Here is a 26151-nt window from a genome sequence, read left to right as displayed (position 1 = left end):
TTGGCCTTGATTGACCTAATACTACCACTCTTCTGGCATTATACCTGATATGCAATTTTTTTTACTGTGAAGAGGGAGTTAGGAAAGTTAAAGAGAGTATTTCTGGACTTAAGAGTTACAGTCATTCAACTTTGCAATGGTATTGAATGAAATGAAAGTAATATCTTTCTATACTTTAGGGTTTTTTACTGTCTTTATTTTAGCAACCTCGAAGCTACCCATCAGCAAAATACACCTGCAAACTGTGTGATGTTTTGATTGAGTCAGTGGCTTTTGCTCATAAGCATATTAAAGAGAAAAGACACAAGAAAAACCTGAAGGTGAGTTAAGGACAAGAAAAACTATAAAATGCAGATTTATGAAACTGCACTGCTTCCAAGATCATTCTGCTTGTTGTTTTGTTTTGCTTTGGGTTTTTGTTTTGTTTTGTTTTGTTTTTTTAACCATGTTTGAATCTTCTTTAAAACTGTTTCTTTGTGGTACTGGTAAAAAGAGTAAACTTGGGAACTGGACTTTGCTTCTGCCCTCAGCTTTGGAATTTAATTTGTACTTTTTCAAGACTATTATTATTGAAAGAAGTTCTCATTTCAAGTATAACTCAGTAATATTTTGTTACTGGTGACCGAAGTATAATAAAAAAGCTCTACCAACTGACTCTTCTTGTTGACTGGTTATGTGTATTCTTCTTAGTTTATATTTCATTGGCTTATTTCAACAATGAAGAGTGGTTTTTTATCAAGTCCAGAGCAATGAGGAATAGCAAGAAGCAAATATACATGGTATGGCAGAGTTAGAAATTATAGCCTATACGTCAGGGTGAAGATTTCAAATCAGAAATTCTGTAAATGAACTATGGAGTATTACAGACTTGTTTATATGTGAAGGAAGAAGTTTTATCTTGAACATAAATATCAAAATAACTTCCAGCATAACCTCAGTTTTACTTCCTATTTTTTTAAATTAAATGTCTTCTGTTCCTTCTACTTTCTCAGCTTGAAATGGACAAAAATATTTGTCTTCTGCAGGTTTTCTATTTCTTCCTCTTTAACTCCTGCCCTTTCCCATTTCATAGGGGATGAAAGAATTGATGACTTTTTAAATGTTCCGAATACATGTATATGTACCTCTGCACATTACTGAAGTTTCCTGGAATATCTAATTCTTTATACCTGTCAGAGTTACTTTCTTGATGTTCTTGCTTCCAATTGTCTCCATTATCTGGAAAAACCTGTGGTGGTATTACTTGGGATGAGTTGGCAGGCTTTCATTCCAGTATATTAAGCACCTCAAGAAAATCATTAAAACATCAGTCTTCTTATCTTTAAAGGAAAAGGAAGAAGAACAGCTGCTGACAGCTCTGCCTCCTCCAACACCTTCCCAGATAAAAGCCATTGGTGTTGCTATTGAAAATGTAGTGCAGGAGTTTGGCTTAAATAGTGAAGATCTAGAAGAAAGGCTCAACATTAAAACAATGATGGAAAACTTACTGCGTCAAAAATTGCCAGGTATTGTTTGCAATTTGTTTTAAATTCTAGAAGTGGCAACCTTAAAAACAAAAAAACCAAAACAGTACAGCTCACAAAGTGAAACCTTAATTAAAAACTGGCTAGCTAAATTTTAAATATGAAGGTCATTTGGCCTTCATTATAAGCCTTTAACTAGGAACAGCACAGAAGGCAGGACTCAGTAACACAGTTCTGTGCTCTTGGAACATCCTTCTTGATTTCCTGTTGTTATCAAAACTAGGTATGGATTTAAGATCTACTGAATGATATAAAGTAGCTACTGATTTGGTGGTGTGGTGTAAATGCAGTATCATTCTTATCGTTGCAGAGTGCTCATTCAGATTGTATGGCTCATCCTATAGCAGATTTGGTTTCAAAACTTCAGATGTAAACATAGATATCCAGTTTCCTGCCAGTGTAAGTAAGACCATTTACTTAAGTATGTCTAAGTGGTTTTCAATGCTTGCACCTTTATGTAAATTAGAGTTTAAATATAACTTGCAGTGTTATAGTAGCTAAAAATGCATTGAGTAAAACAGAGCTACCACATTAAGATAACATTCCTTGCTTCATACACCAGTGATGGTCAGGCAGTATAATACGGCTTTGTCTTTTATCAAATCTTCCTTCTGAAAAACTGAAAACACTTTAACATCTGTACTCCTAGCAGTCCTATGAGACAGATCATTATATCTTCTCTTGCAGCTGGATTAAATGGCACTTCCATGATGTTTTTCTGTACCAATGTGTAAACATCAGAGATTTTGGTTGCTAGGTTATTTTTAAGCCATGAAACCATCTTACACAATTTATAGGTGAAGTTATTTAATGTCTTGATGTGTCATGCTAGTTGTCTCTATACATCTTTGTGCTTGAACATGGAAAAGAAATAAAGGACTGTGAAAACCTCTTGATTCCATACTTCCGCTGTAGTTGATTTGGCAGTCTCGTAGTTAAAATTTAGCTTTTCCTCTAGGAAACAAAGATGCAAGTGTTATAGGGAAAAAGAATGATCCAAGTTCATAAAGTGCATATATAGGATGTTTCAAAAAGATGTACTCAATTGCAAACTGAAATTACTTTGAAATTGGGTCCATCTTTTTAAATCACCTTGTAGTTGGAAAAAAGCTATGGTTCCAGTCTTTGATGTGAGGTAGATCCACTATGTCAGAAGACAATCATATTCATTGACAATGGAATAATATTTCTGTTGTTTTATTTTCTTTCTCTAACCAATTACTTGATAGGGGTAAAGATAGCTTTACTTAAAATTTCTCCAGGATTTTTTTTTTTTCTTGAAAATAAGTGGACTTTGTGTTAATTTTCAAATAATTTAGTGATAACCAAGGACTAAGAGCAGGTTTTTCTCAGTTGCTGTTCCTTCTTCCTGCCCTCTCTGGAAGCAAAAATGGATGTGACCTAAGGACAATATTTTAATTTTTTTTTTTGAGTTGTGGGAAATCACTTTTGACAGCTATGAAAACCGCTTTATTGCTTTTATTGACAGGTGACTCAACCAGATGTTCTATTACTCGTGCAAGAAAGTCTCCAGAACAGTGGTAAGAAAAAATGCTGCCTTCTCAATTCCATTAAATTATTACTGCTTAGTATTTTTGAATTCCACACTTGAACAGGTAAACCACATGCTGTTTTTTTAGAAAGAGACTGAAAAATACTGCAGGAAATAATACATTGGCACAACTAACTTTGGTTTGGTATTTAGTTCCATGACTATTGAAGTCTCATTTGTGTTGATATGAGAAGTTCCTAGTGTGAGGTGTTATCCTACATTATAAGTGAAGATGTCATTAAACTTCAGGTGGATTGCGCTGCCATTCTTTCCCCAGACTGCTCTATGAGCCACGTATAGTACAGAAAGTAATCTAAACTCTTCTAGCATGTGGTCAGAAACTTGGTAATGTGCTTTCAGATTGTGGTCTCTTTTCCTATAATTATTAATTCATACATAGAGCATTTCTGAATTACCAGGGAAAAATAAACTTGAGTATTTTCTTTCTATCTAGTACTGACATAATGCTTTGTTTAACAGTGGCTATCATAGAGTATAGACCGTACTCTTCCCATCACATATGAAAACCTTGCTTTGAAAGAGTGACAGGATTAATTTATTGGATGTACTGAGTTATTTGTCTTGAAATTAGTCGTTTTATTAAGAAGCTGAGGTTCTAGCTGTGCTCCTGTAGCTGCATCCAGTTCAACATATTTTTAGTCAACACTATGCTTAACATGGCTTCTTCTTTTTTTTTCTCCTCACTAGAATCTTTTGTGGAAGTTGATGCAGATTTCCATGCTAGAATACCAGTGGTGGTGTGCAAAGAAAAGCAAAGGTCTCGGTTGTCACTTTGTGTGTTCTAATAGTGTATAGCCATGTAAATTATATATACCAACATCTGAAAAATGACGTTTCTGTACTAAATTATTACAGTTCCATGGATCTTGAAACACAAACTAACACTCATGGGCAAGTCATTCCTAGCCTAGAATAAGAGGGTAAGGGTTGTTCTGTCCTCGGCTGTGTTATTTCCTAATCCCTTCAACCATTACGGCTTCCAGCATGTACCCTAACCCTTCCATTTGGGATAGCTGCTTAAGCAGAAACTTTCTTCCTTATAGGTAATGTAGATGCCATATTAAATTATGGATTTCTGTAAGGGCAAGATCAGCTTGCTTAGCTATACTAGCATCTTGAGAAAAAGTGAAATATTTAATTTTGCCCATTTAATGGATATCACATAGGATTCATGAAACATTCCATAAAGAGCTACTGTTACAGAAATATTACCAATTTTTTGCTGCCACCTTGATCTTTCACTGCTTGAAAATGTTTCTTGTGCTGTGGAAACAGCATGGAAGCTGTTTTCTGATGGGTGTGGTACAGCAAGATGGTTTTTATTTGTGAAGGAAATTAGTACCGTATTTTTTTTAGTTCAGTGAATTAATATCATTAGAAACAAATAGTTACATTTGAATTGTATTTGAAAACACTTTTACAGAAAATTGGAATACATGTATTTTCAACCTAATCATAAATCAAATTGGTTTTCCATATTTGTTCTAATGTAGATACGAGAGGCTGTTAAGTTTTTCCTTACAGCCTTCTACTACACTGTTATGTGAGATGTCATCTGACCCATGGCTGTTCTTACAAAACCTCCAAGATCTTTTACTTTGTTTCTTTTTGGGTTCTAGTGGCCTTATTTGTAAAGTGAGTGCAGGGAATGAGAATGCTTGTCTGACAACAAACCACTTGGCTACACTTGGAAAACTGGAACCTACTGTAGTACCTTTAGTGATTGCCTTCAGGTACTGGGCAAAGGTAAGAGTGATTTGTATTCCCCTGTAAACTTTGAATGAACATTGATGTTATGCTGGTAAGACTGTTGGTTTAGAAAACAGTTGTTGAAACTGTCTTTAGAAAAAGAGTTGGAAAAAGGGTATCTAAATTTTTATAAATTGTGAATTTTAGAAATGGTATAACTATAATGTGTCTGTCACGATGTTCCATGAAATTTCAAAAGTGGAATTTTAAATTTCAGCCAGTGGCATGCAGACTGTTAAGTATCTTGCTCTGTTACCAAACAAGTCAGGGTGATCTATATGAAATGGAGTCACCAGTTTACCCCTAAACTTAATCCATCATAAAAAAAGGAAAGAAAAAGCTGCTTTTTACTAGATGTAGATAAAAACTTTATGTGAATTAAAATATCTTATTCCAGGACTTTGTGTGCCTGCAATTGAAATATGATTTAAGAAGAACATTGAAAAACTTTTTACTTGTACTATATTTATGTAATATGAGTCATAGTTTTTGCAGATGTGCCATATGCTGTCTGCTTTGCCAGTCTGCATCCTATGGCTCTAACATTGAACATACTGTGGTAATAACATTGCACTAGTAAATATGCAGGCCTTGAGAGCAAAGTCCATCTCACAAGAGGTCAAAGATGTCTGAGTTTCTGTCAGTATTTAATGTGACAGACTACTGAACAGCAATTAAAATAGTAGTTTTTGATGATATCGTTCAAAACTTTAATGACTGCACAATTTATTTTTACAGTTGTGCTGTGTTGATCATCCTGAAGAGGGAGGCTTGTCACCTTATGTGTTCGCTTTAATGGTTATTTTCTTTCTGCAACAGAGGAAAGAGCCTTTTCTACCTGTCTATTTGGGATCCTGGGTATGTGTATTAACACAGCGAATAGTAGGAATGAGAGGACCAATCACTCGTGGTGGTGTGTAACTTGTCAACCTGTTGCTATTCTGAGCAAGCCATAAGCCAGTCATTTCTGCAGGAATTTGGAAAGAATGTGAATTCAGCCAGACTACACCTCAGTTGTCTATGCTTGGCTGTAAGGATGCAATTCACAATCCTAGTCATTTAATTAAGTGCTCTGTTTCCCCTTTTGTGAGTAAGGAGAGCTGGGCATTGAATAATGCACTTCCTGGTAATGGACAGTGTAATTCCTCATTTCTTCAACCTTTCCTCGAGACTCTTGAGGACTCTGAATTCACATAACTACATCCCAAAACAATGTCTTCTTTCTGACATCTGACATCTGATTCTTCAAAATGTAGACCACAGCTGTACCTCACACTGGTGCAGTATCTGCCTGAGGGATCAGACTAGGAGTTTACAGCATATATTTCTTGGAGTTAGAGGCTGAAACCCATCTTGATATCAGGAGTTGTATTATGGATGCAAATCCAGAATCCAGTTCTCTGGGACACCAATCAGGTGTTATATTCATGGCATCCATTTGTTCTCCTTTAGTTTGGATTACTGCCATTAGGGGAGATGGGGGGAGATTTAAAGCTCATGTGATGTTTAGCTGTATGTTTCCTTTTCTGTTTCCTTTAGATTGGAGGATTCTCATTAAACAAATTAACTAATTTTAATCTGAAGGAAATCGAGAATGATGCTGTGGTTTGGGAGCATAACCCCACTGATGATTCTGATTTGCCAGAAGAAACTTCCCCTAGAAGGGGCAAGGTCTGAACCATTTAATTTGCTTCTGTAGTAGTCCAGCAGTCATTGCTGTTCTCAAAAAAAGAACCATCTTCTGTTTTTGTTTCCTATGTTGCGAAACCATTAGCTCAACTAAGAGATTTCATGACTGCTTGATACCACACTTACTCTGCTTACCTTTTGGTGCTAAGAAGCTACCAGGAATCTAGGTGTTGTTTCAAACTCTTTCATAAGACACTGGGTTTTGATCTGTCAGGGGAGAATAATATAGCTTATAGAGTTCAAGCAGTTTTATCTCAGAATTAGATTAAGCATATGAAAAAGACTTCCTCTTAGCTTTGAACTATTCTTACAAATTATTTATAAGAACTTTGCAAGAACAGTATCACTAGATAATTGCATGTTATGACAGTTAATAATACAACTTAAGCTTTGCTAAAAAATAGGCTACGTGATCCATTCTGTCCAATTAGGTTAGTTGTGATATTTCCTTGGAAATTTATAAATTATAGCATAAACACTTAAGTAAGTAATTATTATTAATCATCGATGCTATTCTTTACCATTGCTGCAGTCTTCCATTTTGAAGTTTTATAATCTGAGTTTATTCTATCTCTTCCCATTTTTTAACTGCCATTTTTATTGCAATTGTGACAGTGTAGAAGCAGCTATGAATTCTGTAATATCACATAACGGGTGAAAAACAGCTAAACACCTGTGCATTAAATATTATTATTTTCTTCTGTAATTGACAGGTTCCCTTAGTATTTGGTTCAGGACAGCAGTGTTCTACACCTGCGGGTCAGCTCTGGGTAGAGATGCTTCGTTTCTATGCCTTGGAGTTCAATATGGCTGATTTGGTTATTAGTATACGACTCAAAGAAGCAGTGTCTCGTGAATCAAAGGACTGGCCTAAAAAGCGCATTGCTGTGGAAGGTATATGTATCGACAAAGTTCAAATAAATGTTTCTTTAATTTTCTAGGGTACTGTCTCAGCTATGGACCTGGTGTCTAATAACATAATTTTTTTCAACGTTGGACTATGATTGCAAATAATATAGTAGAATATGTTTTGAAAAAAATCAATTTATGTAATATTTCTCTTGGGTATTTTTTAACGTTATCAAAAGTAATTAAATGGACTTAAAAATTGTTTTCAGCACAATTTATAGATCTTACGTTCCTACACAATGTTTTAGGGTAACTAACAGTAGCATATTCAAATTTTGTAGGGATGTAAGTGTATTGTTTTTTGAAGAGTTTAACTTCTGCACTGCTAATCCACTTTTTCTTTCTCCAAGACCCATATTCGGTCAAAAGGAATGTGGCACGAACTCTGAACAGCCAGCTAGTATATGAGTATATTCTTCACTGCCTGAGAGCAACTTACAAATATTTTGCCTTGCCTCACAAAAAAAATGCAAAATTGAGCAAAAAATCATCTCTACATGCCAATGAGGATAAATCCCAAATTCCGGACCATGGAAAAGATGCTATAAAGCATGAAAATTCTGAGTTGCAAAACTTGGATGGTAGAACAAACACGACTGTAGTGGAAGATTGTATAAAGGAGGCTACAGGTGTGCCCCAGGCACATAGAATTCATCCTTCAAAACCGTATGATGGCTCAGAAAGCTTCACAGAAGAAGAACTGGCCGATGATATAAGTAATTTGGGAATTACCCATGAAGATTCAGACTGTATAATTGAGGAGGTTATTTCTGGAGATAATGAGGATTTTAAACCGAGTTGTGAAGAGACAGAGAGTGGAAATGAAGAGGAAGAAGAGGAGGAAGAACATGAAGAACATAAAAGAAGGTGGGATAATATCTTGACTACTGAGCAGGGAATAGATGAAGACAGTGATAGTGGAGATCTCCCTGTTACAGCGAATGAGCATGATATTGAGACATGTAGTACTTCAGACGTAGAAGGTTTTCAAAACTCTGCACTTACAGAGAGTGATGAGTTTGGCTTGGAGTGCAGTGGTATAATGGATGACAAGATCGATGGTGATGAGGAGAGCACTGAAGGTACTGATGAACTGGATGAATACCCCCAAAAATTCCTATGTTCAACGCGGAGTCATATATCGCAAATTATTAACTCGGATGATGAGGAGGAAGAACCAAATCTAAACCAGAGAGAGCGTGGTGTGATCCTAAGAGCTGGAGATGAACTAGATAACACATACACTGCCTCTGGAGATGATGATGCACTGTCAGAGGAAGAAGATGATTTTTCCATCTCCAATAAATATGAGGGCAAACTTTTCGATGAAGATGTGGCTGGACTTCTGAGGATCAACTTGAGTCAAGAGGATCTTGCTGAGAAAGGAAGCCTTTTTGAAGAGAGCACAGCAACAGAACAGTGTTTAGAATCTGAGCTGTTTTATGAATTCAGTAAACCAGCTTTCACAAAAGGCAAGGTAAGCAAGCTGTATCAGAGCTTAAACATATTGCTTATGTTCTCTTATCAGTTATATGAAAGTGTTGCTCAAATTCAAAAAAGCATCATAGTTTTTAAAACCAATCTTGCTTTCTGTTCATACAGTCTCCTACAGTAGTATGTAGCTTGTGCAAACGGGAAGGTCATTTAAAGAGGGATTGTCCAGAAGACTTCAAGAAAATTGAGCTTGACCCACTGCCTGAGTTGACACCCAAATTTTCAGTTATTCTAGATCAAGTTTGTGTCCAATGTTACCGTAAGTTTTTTTCATTTGAATATTGTTGTGTAGTAAAAAAAGAATTGCAAAAAATAATTAAATACCCGCAGACTGATGGTGTTATAAGGAGGACTAATTTATTTGCTACACTGCATCCAGCTCTCTTAGATACAAATCTAAGATTTGCAAGGGCTTTAATAGGACTACTGAGTAGTTTGTATCTAGAGAAATACACAATGTTTAGGTTTCTCTTCTATGCACTGGCTGTATAATTACTTGTTTAGGCATCTTAATATAATTTCTGAGAGTTTAATTTTGGGTGAAATTTTTGACTGATGCTTTTACATTTTTAGCTACTTCAGATTTCATGACTGTTCATTAACTTACGATTTTTAGTAAACAAAGTGTTTACTAAAACAGTTTCAGTGTTCTAGAAAAAATGGAATCAAAATGCTGTTTTGTAATACTTCTCCACTTTTGTTCTTTTCAGAGTGACCCAACTTTCCTCCTTTCTCTCTCGCCATTTCTGACCAGACAAAATGCATTATTTGTCTAATTAATGTTTTTCTTTGAACAGGTATTTCTCTTCTACTTCATCCTTGCTTTCTTTCCTTCACATATGAATCTTCTCTTGCTTTTTCTCTCCCCTTCCCCTTCTGTAAACCCCTCATTTTTTCATTCGAATCTTTGCTGTTGACTCGTTCTACAGGTCAGTTTGCCTGAATTGTTGTCTTTTTTAAATTTTATTTTAGATGATTTTGCTCCAAACATTGTAGAGGATCAGGCTCGGGAACATATAAGACAAAACTTGGAAAACTTTATTAGACAGGATTTTCCAGGTAACTAGGCAGTACCAGCTTTATATTTATACTTTTCTGTGTTTATATTTGAGTGTTTTCCAAGAAAGCATATCAAATCAGCATAATAAACACCTTAGTTTTGACCATTTAACCTATATTATTGCTCAGCTTTGGTATATTTCATTACATTAATTTCTGTTTGAAGTCTTTTAAGGCTCTGGTTTAAGTACTTTTTGAAATAGCCACATATACAACACAGTAGTACGAAGGAACAATGGCAAATTAAGGAGAAAACAATCAAAGCAGTGGTGGAATGGTTTTTTGTAATTGTTATTTTAGCCTTATTCTTTAGCCAGACTTCTTGTTGTATCTGCTCTTACAAAAAACAAGCTTTTTGTAATCCTTCTTACTGAAACTTACTGGGTTTGGAATATTTTAAAATACATATCTGCAGACTTTAGCTATTTTAATACATTTGTTTGTTTGTTTCTGGATTTCTTAGAAACACTTGGACTTCAGTCTTTCAAAATTAGCAGAAGGAATTTTGAGTGGAGTCTGGTATATAGACAGATGGGTCCCTTACCCTGAAAATTTCTGTAAAGAATGGTGTTACATATTTTATCAGATTTTGGGCTGGACCTGCATGCTAGTGATTTAGTGATTGGAAAACCTCACTTGTTTCTGGATCTATCAGGCTGCTCATGAAAATCAAAAATCAAAATTAGAGATTTTTTCCTCATCAGCAAAATTGATAAGAAGGGAAGTTTTGATGCAGCATGGCAAGCTAATAATGTTTTAATGATATGACATCAAAAGATATGCAGTGTTTGGAAGCTACATATAATTTGAAATTTTGTGCCGATGTGTGGTTATAACCCATCACATCTCTTACAGGAACCAAGCTGAATTTGTTTGGCTCTTCAAAAAATGGCTTTGGCTTCAAACAAAGTGACCTTGATATCTGTATGACAATGGATGGGCTGGAAACTGCTGAGGTAGATTGAAAAGATCTTTAATAAATGCAAAATTTTATGGTTATATTGTGTATATAGTCTAAAAAATGTATTACTTTATAAAAGCTTTTCGGGTTATCATAGAATCATAGAATGTCCTGAGTTGGAAGGGACCCACAAGGATCATTGAATCCAACTCCTGTCCCTGCAGATGACAACCCCACAGTTCACACCATGTGTCTGAGAGTGTCGTACAGTCTCTTCTTGAACACTGTCAGGCTTGGGACTGTGACAGCTCCCTGGGGAGCCTGTTCCAGTGCTCCACCACCCTCTGGATGAAGAACCTTTTCCTCATGTCCAACCTAAATCTCTCCTGGCCTGTCTCCCCACCATTCCCTTGAGTTCTGTCATTGGTTACCAGAGAGAAGAGATCAGCACCTGCCCCTCTTACTCCCCTTGTGAGGAAGCTGTAGCCACCTTGAGGTCTCCCCCTCAGTCTCCTCTTCTCTAGGCTGAACAAACCAAGTGAGTTCAGCCACTTCTCACACAGCTTCTCCTCCAAACCCTTCACCAAGTTCATGCCCTCTTCTGGACACTCTCCAGTAGCTTTATGTCCTTTTTATCCTGTGGCACCCGAAACTGCACACAGAGCTCCAGGTGAGGCTGCACCAGTGCAGAGCAGAGCAGGACAATCACCTCCCTTGCCTAGCTGGCAATGCTGTACTTGATGCACCCCAGGACATGGGTGGCCCTCTTGGCTGCCAGGGCACACTTTTGGCTCATGTTCAACTTGCTGTCAACCAGAACCCCCAGATCCCTCTCTGCGGAGCTGCTTTCCGGTGTTTTGTCCCCCAGTCTGTATGTACAGCCGGGGTCGGTGTGTCCCAGGTTGGAGAAGAACACAGGTGCCACAAAGGCAGATTATTTTAGGGGGTTTTGTTGTTGGTCCAGGCATGAGTCAGTTTTCTTCTGTGTTGTGCACTACCATTGCTTCTAGCACTAGCTGTGCAGGTAAATTACATGCTTTGGTAGCATAAACAACTAGAGTGGGAGACAGTGGAAAAGGATATCAATATTTTTATGCCTAATATGAACTTTCTGTAAGCCTATGTTAAGACACTAGCTAGTGTTACTTTAAAAGTGCTATTTTGAGTCAGTTTGGGTATTCACATAATTCTGTATAATACGAAACTCTTAATTACACAGCTTTAAGCCTAATGCCACGTAATAAAAGGCTTGCTTGAAACACTTGTAGCAGATACAACCTTCAGCTTTTTTTCTTTATGTCTTAGGGACTTGATTGCATCAGAATCATTGAAGATTTAGCAAAAGTTCTCAAGAAACAATCAGGTAAATTTCTTGAAAATTAAAATAAATGCTTCTGTTCATGTGACTTCAGTTGCTGTAGTGCGAGTGTTCCAGGGCACTGTAGACGAAAATCATTAATATAAAGCTATATTGAAGAGCTTAATGTTAGTGAGAGTGAACTTATATGTTGTGAATACTTGGATATATTTTTATTTGCACATGTAGGTCTGTGCGTTCGTAATGTCATAGGACCACATCTGAATTAGACAGGTAGTGTATTTATAACCTAGATGCACAAGAACAAGCCATAAGTTAAAGCTTGAGGCTTCAAGTTAGTAGTTATGTTATATTTGTATCTTCAGTGCCTAATAAGCTAATGGTAAAAGGTAAGCTGAAAGAAGTCTGTAATGATAGTTCTGGTTTTTTCTACAAGAAATTATCCTTTTATAGTGCTTGTTTTGGTGAATCTCACATTAATCTAATTGGAGTGAACTGTGAATGATCTCTTAAGGTTATTTTTCTGTAACGTTTAGGTTGTTCTTTGTTTTATTTGAGGACTAAACATATATTTGTATATAATATATTTAGTAGATTCATCATGTTTAACAAATGCCTAAAATTAGTATTAAAATACTGAAATACAGTTTTGGTATCAACTAAGATTTTGTTTGTTAGCCTTTTTACTACACTTGGGAGTTATTAGTAGAGCATTTAATACTGTTACAACTGTATTGCAGTCATTCAGTAATTAAACATTTCATCCTAGGTTTAAAAAATGTCTTGCCTATAACAACTGCTAAAGTTCCAATTGTCAAATTTTTCCATATCAGAAGTGGTCTTGAAGTGGACATCAGTTTATATAATACTCTGGTAAGGTGTTCTCTCTCTCTTCTTTTTTTTTTTTTTTTTTAACAGAAGAATGTGGGGCTGCTTCTTGAGATAGAAGTGCTGGTTTTGTTGAGGTTCAGTAGTCACTGCTTCCAATTACCTATTGCAGTTTTAGATTTGGAACAACTTTTTTTTTTATTTGACTGTGAGTGGAGTCAGTTGCACAATTAAGACTTAAGAGTTATCAGTTCTCGAAGAAAATATATGAGTTCTTTAGTAATAGTAAGAAATAGTCATTTAGGTTTTTTCTGTAAATGAGAAAGACAAAATAATATAACTTCAGCTTTTCTACACCCCACTTCCTATCATAGCCCTTGCTTAGCCTTGAACCCTGGAATAATGATTTTGAACCCAGCTTGCCTGAACTGGAACATGTGTTAGTATTTACAATAAAAGACAAGTTCTTGGTCAGATATTTTTAAAACAAATTTGAGGTTTTTTTCTTTTCAATGTTTCTGAGCTGTGTTTCAAAACCCAGTTCCTTGAAACATCAAAGGCAGGTAAGCTTTAGAGCCAAGTATTAAGCTTTCTGAAATTTTTGCATGAGCTCAAGGGGAGTCTTGAGGAAGACACCTCACCCATGTAGTAAGCCTGAAAGTAAGCCTGAAAGTTTTCTTCTTGAAGTTACACATTGGTATGGGCCATTTGGTAGCTCTCATGTTTCAAATGTCTTAGTTCAAGAACTTACCTTCTACCAAATATTTTGAAAATGCAGTAGTATATGAATGGTTCCCTTTCTGAAGTCCTATTCCGGAAATGCTGCTTTGTACCACCTTCTGCTCAGATTAAGGATGTCGATCAGCTTTTAGACAGAGCAGGTGATACCCTCATAGTTGAATGCGTACCTTCTCAATATACATTCTGCTATGCAGGGCTTTCCATCTGTATTTCTTGAGCACACAAATTAGAGTTTTTGGTTTTCCTGTTTTCAGCTTATTCCTTCATTTCTTCAGAGCGCCTGTATTTTCTGTACGACTTCTTATTTTTATAGGCCTTGCATAACACAAGACTCCTGTCTTCATATGCAGCTATTGATCCTAGAGTAAAATATCTGTGTTACACAATGAAAGTCTTTACAAAGGTATGTATATTTCAGACATTCTAGAAGCAGTAGTGTCTGCAGCAAGAGATTATAACCATAAAATATACAAATTGTGTTTTCTTTTTCTAGATATGTGACATTGGGGATGCATCTCGAGGTAGCCTTTCTTCTTATGCATATACTCTTATGGTGCTTTATTTTCTTCAACAGAGAAATCCACCTGTCATCCCTGTTCTTCAAGAGGTACAGTATATCAAGAAAGAAATCAATATCTGTACACAGTATTGGCCAGAAGAATGTCAGTGTTGAATCTGAAGGGCTCTTCTAATGAGTTTAATATTATGCTTTCAGATCTACAAAGAACCAAAAAAACCTGAAATTTTAGTTGATGGCTGGAACGTTTATTTCTTTGATAAGATAGAGGAGCTGGTGAGTAAATCAGAAAGGTTAACTTGAAATGGTGTTACTTTGCAAATTAAAAAGAGTTCCTTTTAAGAAACATTGTCTTCAAATAATGGTGTCTTGTCACCTTCAGTGGGGTGAGGGCAGAGTTAACTTTTGAATACTCTCTGCGGTAAACGATAGTAGCAACAATTACTCAAGGGGTTCATTTAAGTCACAAATTTACTTAAACCTCGGCAGAATTACAGCAAATAGTGGTTGGCAGAAGTTTGCAACTGTGTCATAAAACTAAACAAGTCTTCAACAACAAAACTCAAAATGATATTACCCTTAGGTGCCCAGAATAAAGTTAAGAGAGAAAAGAGAGAGAAAGATATGAGAAGAACGGTAAGATTTTGCCACTCCAAAGGTCTGTCAATCCAGCAACGACCTCTGTAGCACTCATGGTGATGAGTGCGATGAAACTTGAATAATGCTGCACACGCACTCGTTGTCCTGAATGAGCAGTTTTTATAATTTAGTCTATTTGTATTCGAGATAGGAGAGGGCGGCTCATCTCCTCCCTCTGCTCACTCTTCCTGCTAATTAAGGAGATTGTTCTAGCAATAAGTTGGTGGTCTAGGAAAATAGTTTGATAGTCTCGAAAGCGCCTGAAAGTGAGTCGATTTTTCCTCTAGGGGTAGCTGGTGATTCATTATTACTCAGTGATTGCTGAGTGACCCTGTCTTGGTTCCAGCTCAGTTAGTCAGGAATGAGGACTGAGGCCTTGAGTAGGCCTCAAGGAAGAAACACTGTTAATGCTTTTATTTCGAAAATTTATGGCTTCATTGTGCAAAGACCTCACGGAACAGACAGGAGTTCTGTCTCCACAGCACTTGACTATTCCTTTCAGAAGCTGCAAAAAACCAGCTGTTTAAGGCATAACAGACACCGTTAGTGAGGCCTTTGTTTTGCAAAGAATAGGGAGGCCTCAAGGCAATCACATATGGTGGCTGAATATAGAAATGGAAGTGGAGTAGCTATTGCTTTGAAAATCCCAATCCCGTGCTGTAAAGATCTAAGAATATCCTTTGTTGTAATTCGGATGTGGATAAAAAATTCTGCAAAATCTGAAAAAAACAGATTAAAATATTTTAAGGTGTTAATGGTGATTAATTGCTCTGTGTGTCACATTAATGGGTGGAGATAACTCCTACAAATACCAGCTGCGCATCTAGTCATAGCTGGTTAATCCTGTTGAATGATTTTGTATAAAACAGACACATAAAGGGAATTAATAAATTATTTTTTATAACTGGCAAAACCTAATGTTAGAGAAGTTTTATAGTTCTCTGCTTATGCTGTTAATATTTTTAAAAATATTTTTAAACAAATATGCGATTATTAATACCAATTATGAAAGTAAAGGAAGTATTCTGGTGTAGCTGAATTGTGTTTTTTTTTAAATTAGACTGACATGTTTAGGTTTCCAAGTTATAAAAATCATTCCGCTTAATGTAAGTACTGGAAGTAAAAATATTTCTGTCATTTTCAGTCAGTTGTTTGGCCAGACTGTGGCAAAAACACTGAATCTGTTGGGCAGCTATGGCTGGGATTGCTCCGGTTCTACACAGAAGAATTTGATTTTAAAGACCATGTAATCTGCATTAGGAGAAAAAATCTCCTTACAACTTTCAAGAAGCAGTGGACCTCCAAATACATAGTAATTGAAGGTAAAAGCACATGAATACGTGGAATTTCTTTAATGCCCACATGAAAAATTTGGTCTTTCTACAAGGCTTATTTATTTTTCTTTTACTAGATTATGAATTGTTACTTGCTTTTGTACTCATCACAAAATTCCCATTGAGTTTCAGTAATGCTAAAAATTTATTCATAGTGTTTTTTTTTTCCCTCCTACTGAAAAGAAGCTGCAAAGCATGCTTCATACTCTCTGTGAGGACAGTAGCTGACAGAAAAAAATACTTACCGAAATCCTTTGGAAAACAAATCAGCTGTAATGCCATTGATGTTTTCTCACAAATACTAAGTTTAGCTGACTCCATATTTACATGACTAATTTAACCCTATGTATTACACTAAGTAACACCATGGTCTTTATGAAGAAAATTCAGTGACATGTGTTAGAAATGTTTTCTAAACCACTTGCTGACCCATATGACTTTCATGGGAAGAATTTCCACACTCCTACCTGCACATTCAATTTATTCTTTTATGGTACTTCAGTCAGTTCAGAGCTGGACGGCTGTCATCCTTTGTCCATGGTATTAATTTATTTTCAGTAAGTCGGCAAACAGTTAAATTTCAGTATATTAATTCTGCCTTGGGAATAGCTGCCTTGGGTTGTTCATGCATATGTATACATTGCTGATCTTGCCCTGATCTTGAGTAATGCTTTTAATTTATTTTGTACAGACCCGTTTGATTTGAACCACAATCTTGGAGCTGGATTGTCAAGAAAAAGTAAGTCTCCTGTTAACAAATCTGGGTACAAAGTGAAGATCTTGTCTTAGATCTTATTTTACTGTCTTGTTTGATGTTTGTATTATGTTTTCTCTTTTTTTTTCCCCTTCCTCAGTGACGAATTTTATAATGAAGGCTTTTATCAATGGCAGAAGGGTATTTGGTACCCCTGTAAAAGCATTTCCTAAAGAATATCCATCAAAAATGGTAAGTTGCTTCTAAGAGGAGTATGTGCATGCTCTCAGGTGTGTAACTTGCTACTTGCAGGAGTATAGGTACACTCTCTTTAAGCTCTTCTGTCTTAAGTTTCAATAGTACTCTAAAATCTTTATAGGAGTTATTACTGAGTGCTGTTTTCATGTTGTTTGCATGTAAAATATGTTAACCTGCAGAATACTGATCAAGTCAGAGCTTCATTGTACAGGCCTATTTTAGTCCCTGTCAAAACCAGCTTACCACTTCTTAAAACTGCAGTTTTAAGAAAGAGCTGGAAGAGCTGGTGGTCATCAGGCTGCCTGTAAAGATGAGGCAAGTGGCCGGTTAGTCCCATCCAGTCTTTCAAGAGTTCAGCTGCACGCACAAGGTTTATTCTTGGTGACTCTTAACTGCTCTTTTCTATGTGCTTATCTGTCTTTATTCCCAAGTGTATGGATTTTCATTTTAAATGCATTATTTCTTTTTCAGGAGTATTTTTTTGATCCAGAGGTACTAACAGAAGGAGAATTGGCACCAAATGATAGATGCTGTAGAATTTGTGGTAAAATTGGCCATTTCATGAAAGACTGTCCCATGAGAAGAAAGTGAGTATAGTTTTGGCAGCTGTGTGGAACATTTCCTTAGGTTTGTGTAGAAGAAAAATTAGGACAGTAATGCTAAAGCAAAACTTGTACATGCTGCAGATTATTTTGTTTACTGTTGAAATGAAAATGTATCAATACCAGTTTTGGCAGTGGTAGATAGTTTTGGTTTTTTTAATTTTTGGTCTGTGTTGAGTCACTACTTAGCTTTCGCCAGCATCATGTTTAGTGGTTTTTAACAGAAGCTTTTCACAGAAGGCTGCAGAACTACTTAGTATAAGGTAGTAATGCTGACTGTGCATTTCAGTATATAGGAAAGCAGTAATCAAAGAGAATCAAAGTGCAGAGTTGAATAGCTATGTGCTGTGAAAAGCACTCATGAAAGCTTTTTAAATATTTTCATTTAATAGCTTCTATTTCTACAATCCTGCTGCTCCTAGCATGACATATTTTTGTCATACTCACAGAATCATGCAATTCCTATCAAAAAGCAAGACAAGCATGTCACAGCATTACTTTCTTACACACATGCATGAGAACAATGTTCTGTTTTACATCTAAGACAAGGTTTCCTCATCCTGAGTAACCAGATGTCCAAAATTCAGCAACTATCATCCTGTAACAAATGAATGCTAAACAGATCTTCCTGCTCTTTGTATTGTGAACTGTCTCAGCTTAAAACTGGTATTTTTCCTAGTTAAGACAAAGCTCTTTAAAGACTTACTGTCTATAAAACAGTGAAAATTGGCAAATAAAACTTCAAGAGAACAAAATCTTGAAAGCCTTTCTTCCCACTTGTAAAGTGAATGGAAAAATCTAACCTCAGTTTAGAGTCTATGTTAAAAGCTGTAATAAAAAATAACCTGCACTTTCATATAAGTAGCTAAAAAGCTACTTACATCTGATTGGATGAAGTAACCTTTCTGCTACACAATAGAGAATTGTGAACTTACATTGTTAAGACTGTTAATTTTGGAATTTATTCAACTTCAACAATTGCAAGTATAGTAGCTGGTGATAGTTTCAAAACAAAGCAAGCTGGAGGTGTTACCGAAGTCTGTTCACTGTCTAAACTGCTGTCTCAAAATGCAGTGGATTTTTAATCTTGCATTCTGGAGTGAAACCTCATCTCATTGCACATAAGCAGCTGTGTTCTATGAAACATGAAAGTAAAAGTCAATGGGGCAGTTGATACATCTGAGTTCTCTGTCCAGCCATTGCAATGGGAGATGCCGTCTATAGAGCGAACTAGCAGGCTGTTTTCTCTACTCTCTTCTCATGCATCCTGCCAGCATCTGCAGTTGCTGTGTAAGAGATCTTAAAGCATATACCTGCCCTGGTCCGCTATTACTCGTGGTGTGGACTGGAGTTGTTTATTAATTTTGTCCTTTTTGTGTGTTTTTCCCCTGAACCTGAGTCTTGTTTTCCTTAATCTTCTGTGGCAACCAGTTCCATAAGTATGCTAACTCATGTGTGAAGTAGTACTTTCTTTCGTCTCTTTAAAGCCAATCTCATTTTAGGTTTGTAAGTGGTCCATAGGTATAGCTTTGTGGGATTCAGTTAATAACAGTACTACCTTGATGATGTTGTAAGCCATGATTGTGTTCACCCTCTAGCTTCTTTACAGGTTGGACATTCTTGGCCTTGTTAATATTTATTCCTTGCACACTTGCTCTCTTCATCATTTTAGCTGTCTGTAACTCTACTACTTCCTTCTTAAAATATTGAGACCAGACCAACATGCAGTACTCAGATGTAGGCACACCATGGTTTTATGTAGCAACAAAATTATCTCTTCTGTCCTGTTCTTAGTGTTTTATGCATTCTGTCACTACAATCCATGATAAATGGTCCCTCTCCATCTTTCCTGTAGGCCTCCTTGAAGTACTGGAAGGCTGCTATAAGGTCTTCCTGGAGCATGCTCTTCTGTAGACTTAACAACCCAAAGTATCTCCACCTGTTCTCAAAGGGAAGATGCTCTGTCCCCCTGATCATATTCATGGCCCTCCTCTGGACCTGCTCTAACAGGTCCATCTCTTTCTCGTACTGAGGATCCCAGAGCTGAAAGCAGTACTGCAGGTGGGGTCCCACCAGAGCATAGTAAAGGGGCAGAATCACTTCCTTTGACCTGCTGGTCATGCATGTTTGATGCAGCCCAGGACTGGCTTTCTGGGTATGTGAGTGCACACTGCCAGCTCATACTCAGTTTTTTGTCCAGCAGTACCCTCAAGTCATTTACCACAGGGAGAAGTCCTGGGTGATGGGTGCTCTCAATTCACTCATCACCCAGCCTGTATCTGTGTTTGGGATTGCCTCAATGCAGTTTCAAGACCTTGTGTTTGTCTTGTTGAGCTACATGAGGTTCACACAGGCCCACGTCTCAAGCCTATTAAGGTCCCTCTGGATGGTATCCCTTCGCTTTGGCTATCAACCACCCCACTTAGCTTGGTGTCATCTTCAAACTTCCGGAGGGTGCACTCAGTCCCGCTGTCTGTGTCCCCAGCAAAGATGTTAAATAATACTGGTCCCAGTATAGACTCCTGAAAGACACCACTCATCACTGGTCTCCACTTGGACATTGAGCCATTGACTGCAACTCTTTGAGTGTGACCATCCAGCCAATTCCTCATCCACCAAGTGGTTCACTCATCAAATCCATGTCTCTCCATTTTAGATATGAGGATGTTGTGCAGGACAGTATCAAATGCTTTGCACATGTCCAGGTAGATGACATCAGTTGTTCTTCCCTTATCTACCAATGCTGTAACCCCACTGTAGAAGGCCACCAAATTGTGAGGCACAATTTGCCCTTAGTGAAACCATGTTGGGTGTCACCAGTGACCTGCTTATTTTTCATGTGCCTTAGTATAATTTCCAGGACATATCTGGTGCATGATCTTGCTAGGCAGAGGTGAGACTGACCAGCCTGTGGTTCCCTGGATCTTCCTTTTTCCCCTTTTAAACAAGAAGCTCACCTTAAAGGTAATCTGTCATTCTTTAGCCCATTCCTTCAGTATTGTGAGTTATTTTGAAGTTGCTTGCCATTAGCACTGCATCTGACTGAGCAAAAGAGCCTAGTATCTGTAGACTTGGAGGTTTCACTGGTGTCTCCTTCTCTAGGTCATGGATGAAGAAGTTAGATAAAACTAGTCTAGCAGTAGTAGCTGTTTTCCCACTGCTCGATCCTTAAGTCATGCAGAATGTTAGAAGCTTCTCCCATAGAAAAAACTTTCAGAAATACTGTGCATATACACAGTTTCAGGAGGAGGAAGTGAGATTTCTGATTGAATTGTACAAGAATTAAAAAAAAAAAAAAAATCTACTTTTTACACTTTGATAGCATTTTGCTCAATGTTTATTTTCTTCCGCTGTCTTTATAACTCTAGCACCCTGATTTTCTGTTGTGTTTACAATTTTTAGATATAATTATTAGGGTTGTATTGTAATCTAATTGTGAAGTTAAATATATGTTACATTGGTGTAGCACTGTTTGGTAGGAGACTCAAAGGGGCAGGTACATCAATTCAGTTTTATCCACTGAAGAAATACATGGAGTACATCTGTTGTCTATAGACAGCACTTCGTTTTGTGGCATTTTGGTTTTTTTGGGGGAGGGTTGGTTTTGTTTGATTGGTTGTTGTTTTTTACTCTGTGCATGTTTGCAAAACCTATGAACTCTGCAGCATTTTTCTCCTTCTGCAGGCTAAGAAGGCATCGTGATCACGAAGATGTCAAAAACCAGAGGTATATAGAAAGCAAGGAGAAAAGAATGAAACAGGACAAAGGAGCTCAGATTAAAACAGACAACGAGTGCTCAGTCAAGGAAGGGAAGCTGCATCTATGTACACCTCCAAAGCGGAAACTAGCAAGGGTAGTCGTGGAAACTGGAAGAGAAAAGTCTCCCAGGCAATCTGCAGAGAAGTGGAAGTGCCTGGAAGACAGAGACTTAAGAGAAAAACGTTGTTTTATCTGTGGAAGAGAAGGGCATATTAAAAAGGAATGCCCACAGTATAAAGGAGCTGCAGGTATGAAACTGATGAGGCTGAGTAGTTCGAACAGAGCTTGGTTTTGGTATTTTTAACAGGGTTGACTAATGGGTAAGGTTTTTACTTTGAACGGCATCATATAAATGCTGTGTCTTTTTTTAAATGTTGTCACATTTAGTCAGTTTTCTCTTCATCCTCACCTACCTTTCAGAAATTTGCTCTATCCCAAGAGATTTGACATGGTTTCTCTGAGCAGGTATGATGCTTGTAATAGAAACGGTATGAGTCTCTAATATGTTGAAATTCATTCCATTTTCCTCACTATGTAAGGGTTTGCTGACATTTCACATTACAGCTGCTTCTTCAGTACAACATAGTTGCAACAAAAGCTAGACTTACAGCTCTTCACATCACCTAAACCAGAATTATTTCATAAAGACTCTAAAGTGGCCATGAAAGTGTACAGATTGCTCAAGTAGAATATTGTGAATGAAAGAAAATGAAGAATGTTCCTGGCAGCTCAGCAGTTGGAGGGATACAGCAAGCTGTGTTATTTTTCATGGTGTCAGTTTGCAACTTTGGCTTAAAAAAACCAAAACAAAACACCTACAAGAAAGTCCCCAAATCCACATCCTGTCCAACAGACCTGAATGAAATTATTTAATGCTTGCTTAGCAGTATCTGAGTCATCTTTCAGATAACACAGATCTTTCATCATCTGTGTTGTAAAGTAAAATTATGCTAAAATAAAACTGAGACTCCTAAAGATAGTGAATGGTACTTTTAGTTAGCTTCCAAAGAAACACGGTGTTATTGTCTCCCCATAGGTAAATCTAGGAGCATTAAAATTTGTGCTGGAAAAACTTGCTCTACAGATCAGTCATGACTTGACCTCTTAAAGTAACAAAGAGGAATCCTTTGTGTTAATATCATTTCATACCAGCTCTTCTCTACTAGCTAAAATGTTCTGTCTGGCTTAGAGAGGAGACTCTTCTTAATCAGTTTTAATTGGTGGAAGAGGGCATAAGACTGTGCTAACAAAGTGCTGGAAGTGGGAGGAAAACGATGCAAATACATTCAGAACTTTCAAGGTGTTTATAAATAGTGTTCTTAGTTCAATGGGCCACTGAAAGTGTTGAGTGGACAGAAAAGATGTTTAACAATTGGAGCCCTATTTAATTCAGCGTCTGGCCTTCTGAAGGTGTGTGTCAAGTCTAAATTTAACTTCTGAGTTTCTTCCTCTTTGGCCGTGTCTTGTTAATGATTTATTTCTACCATTCCATTTGCCATGATAGAATTTGCCAATGCGAAGGGGAGTACACCTGACTGCTTAATAGTCAGCAGCATTGGTGTATTTTATGACATCATGTGAGAACCATCCTCAGTCTGTACAGTAAAAATGTCTAAAATAATGAATTCTGGAGTAGGTGTTTTTGTCTATTATCTGTATTTTGGGAATTACTGTATTTAAATTTGAAAAGAGTTGCTGTAGGTTGGGCTTTCTCTTTTTTTTTTGCTTGCTTGCTTACTCCTTACAGTGTTCTCTCTATTTGAATAGAGGACTATGAACAACTGAACCTAAGAGATCTGGCTGCATTCTTTGCTGTGCTACAAACATTTTATGAGATTATGGACAATTAACTTATCACTCTGTCTTCATTCATTCTCTGAAGTTCCTTGTCTCCCTCCGATTCTGGAGGAAGATGCAGAGCTTACTTCAGTGTAGGTTCCTAACTTACATGCTTAACTAAAGATGTATTTCACCTCATTGTGCAAGTTTCCCACATCATAAAACTGAGCAAAATAGCAATGTCCTACCATCTGCATACTATGAAGGTAGATTACGTGTATTTTGGTATTTTTACCTGAAATAGTAACTAGTTTCAAATTAACAAGGTTTTGTTACGTTATTATTTTTTTCAGGTGGTTCAAAACCAGAAATGTTGTGTGGATCCCCTTCTTTACCCAGTGCTGCCAAACATACTGGTCGATTAAATCAGGTAGACACCGCATGTCGCTTTCCTTAGATTTTTTTCCCTTTACATGCTCTAAAGTCCATACGAAGAAAGGAAAAATAGCACTATTATGCTTTCAAGAAGAACCTTTTAATTTATTTTTATTGCGCGATGCCATAATTGAATTTTGTTGATTCATCAATGCATATACATTGTTTATAGGGAGTGCTTATCCATGAAGAAAAAAAGAAACAAAAAGGGAAAGTGTTTTTGTGTCCACAGTCAGGTATGTATATCTTCATTACAGCTCACAAATTCTGTGTAAAAGGATGTATTTTTAACTTGCTTTTCCCATCAGTCCTTATGGGAACACCACCTAATTTGCTGAACACAGCAGCAGTATGGGCAGGTTGCTAAATAATTCTGAAGTGAGGCCACTTCTTTTTCCCTGGAAAAGTGTGCATTTTTTTCAAATTTGTTTTGAAAGCAAAGCTAGGCATGTCAGTTCTGTGTATTTTGTCTGTAACTCTGGTAGATTTATTTTGCAGAAGGATATGGTGAGTTTTTAAAAATCTCCTCTGTCTTGTTTTGCCATACATGGAGTTTTGTATTTCTTCAGGGACAACATGTGAAGTGCTTTCTTGTGAGGCTTTCTCTGAGTAATTGTCTAGAATTCCACATGATCAACTAACTTAGGAGACACTATCAAAGCATATCCTTGGTCCAAGCTGCCAGAATGCAAGGAAGTTAGAATTACACTTCAACGTAGCAGTCAGATGATCATATAAACGCCTTTATGTACTCTCTCTGGATCAGAGATGTTTTGTGTGAGACACATGGTTACAAACACATCTTCCTTACAGTAGTGTCACATGCTTTATTAACAGAGACCATGAAGATTTTTAAAGCAACTTTCTTTTTTTTTTTAATTACTTTGAGTTTCTAGTGCATCTCTGCAAGCCTTTTAGCAGTTTGGGTTTTTTTCATAAAATACATAAATCTTTTCTGGGACACCTGAAGACAGACATAAGTAGTCTTTAGAAATTTTGGAAAAATAAACTGCAATTAAATGAATTAAATTATCAGTTTTGTTGAAGACGCAGAATTTTCTGTTTTCACTGCAAGGATTTTTCAACTTTAAGTTTGGGGATTTTAAACACAAAGTGATTTGTCATTAGGTATTTAGTTAAAAAAAAATACTCATTTTTGATTTTGTATTTTAATATTTCCTACTGTCTTCCAGTAGTTAATGATCTGAAGTTGAGCTATGTGTGCTTTCATTATAGTTTGACTTAACAGTAATTTTCTCCTGTCTGATTGTTTCAGCTGATTTGTCTTGTCTTTTATTTCTTTTTTTAAACTTGTAAAGAGTGATGTTTTCTTCCTCCCAATCTTAGGCAGCCTTTCCACCAAATACATGACTCAGGGAAAAGCCTCACAGAAGAGGACCCAACAAGAATAATGAGGGATCCTAAGCACTATTAAATTCCTATACAGGCCCTTCATTCACTTAAAAAAAAAACAACAAACAAACAAACAAACTTTGGCTAAAGCATCTGGATTCACAGGACAGCAGCATAGACAACCTTCAACTTAATCTGAAATAGAACACCCATCTTTCATTAAACTTGCTAGTACTAGCAACTATGGATTTCAGTATGGACCTTGCTCTTAAATAGATTATTTGAGCATTTTAATAGAAAGCCATGATGTTTTGTATTTGTTTACTAGGTAAATCATATAGAAAAGGTCAGGTACAAAAAATGGACTGTTTTCAAGGTTTTGTTGTTCCACCTGAGCATTTTAAAATGCACTAAAATTGTGTGCAAGCCAAATACATTATATTTTCTTCAAAAATTGATTTTTGAAGGCACAAATAATATTTATTAATGTTGATTGTTTACTGGATCCTTGTGTAAAAGTGTTTGAAATGTTTGTAGACTGCTACATTATGTTTTTTTTCCTGTAGAGAACTGAAAACATAGGCAGTAGTAAACATACGTAAAACAATCTCTGGACAAGCCGTGCCATTGAGATTTCTTGTGATTTTTTTTCTGTTTTGTGACATGGGAGTTCATTTGCTGCTGTGCTTGTGTACAAGAGAAAAGACTGGGAAACAGGTCAGTCCTGTTTGATGCTGCTAAGAATCTTTTTCAAAGCCTTGGGGATACAAACAAAAATGCTTTAAGGTATAGAGGTATTATATTTGGCAACTGGGGAAAACACATGTCCATTTTCATAAAATGTGAAGAGGATCCTTGTACCAGCCAATAATTTAAGGAGGAGTGTGAACTTGAGCTTTTACTTGAAGTCGTTCCAGAGCTGGTAATGTACCGTCTTATCTTGTTCAGGAAATAATTAGTTACATGGTGAAATTCAAACCACTGTTATTTATGACTT

At 36.7% G+C, this 26151-nt stretch overlaps 1 protein-coding gene across 3 annotated transcripts in view; it reads left to right on the top strand.

Annotated features, from left to right (window-relative positions):
* TUT7 (terminal uridylyl transferase 7) overlaps positions 1–26151 on the top strand; it is a 35681-nt gene extending 9530 nt beyond the window's left edge. For 2 of the 3 annotated variants that reach the window (XM_080362998.1, XM_080362997.1), the window contains 25 exons: positions 204–320; positions 1328–1505; positions 1834–1922; positions 3013–3064; positions 3784–3853; positions 4716–4842; positions 5584–5703; positions 6385–6516; positions 7248–7428; positions 7794–8920; positions 9046–9196; positions 9910–9996; positions 10852–10952; positions 12203–12260; positions 12985–13088; positions 14098–14187; positions 14278–14391; positions 14500–14577; positions 16085–16262; positions 16966–17013; positions 17129–17220; positions 17698–17813; positions 21513–21835; positions 23720–23796; positions 23974–24431. In XM_080362998.1, the coding sequence (XP_080219124.1) occupies positions 204–320; positions 1328–1505; positions 1834–1922; positions 3013–3064; positions 3784–3853; positions 4716–4842; positions 5584–5703; positions 6385–6516; positions 7248–7428; positions 7794–8920; positions 9046–9196; positions 9910–9996; positions 10852–10952; positions 12203–12260; positions 12985–13088; positions 14098–14187; positions 14278–14391; positions 14500–14577; positions 16085–16262; positions 16966–17013; positions 17129–17220; positions 17698–17813; positions 21513–21835; positions 23720–23796; positions 23974–24168 (4005 nt within the window). In that variant the 3' untranslated portion in view covers positions 24169–24431. Of the gene's footprint in view, positions 1–203; positions 321–1327; positions 1506–1833; positions 1923–3012; positions 3065–3783; positions 3854–4715; positions 4843–5583; positions 5704–6384; positions 6517–7247; positions 7429–7793; positions 8921–9045; positions 9197–9909; positions 9997–10851; positions 10953–12202; positions 12261–12984; positions 13089–14097; positions 14188–14277; positions 14392–14499; positions 14578–16084; positions 16263–16965; positions 17014–17128; positions 17221–17697; positions 17814–21512; positions 21836–23719; positions 23797–23973; positions 24432–25148 lie in introns of those variants that run through there. The other variant, XM_080362996.1, reaches the window with a different exon arrangement.

Source organism: Nesoenas mayeri, assembly GCF_963082525.1.
Source record: "Nesoenas mayeri genome assembly, chromosome: Z".
Taxonomy (NCBI): Eukaryota; Metazoa; Chordata; class Aves; order Columbiformes; family Columbidae; genus Nesoenas; species Nesoenas mayeri.
This window is presented reverse-complemented; position numbering and strand designations above follow the sequence as displayed.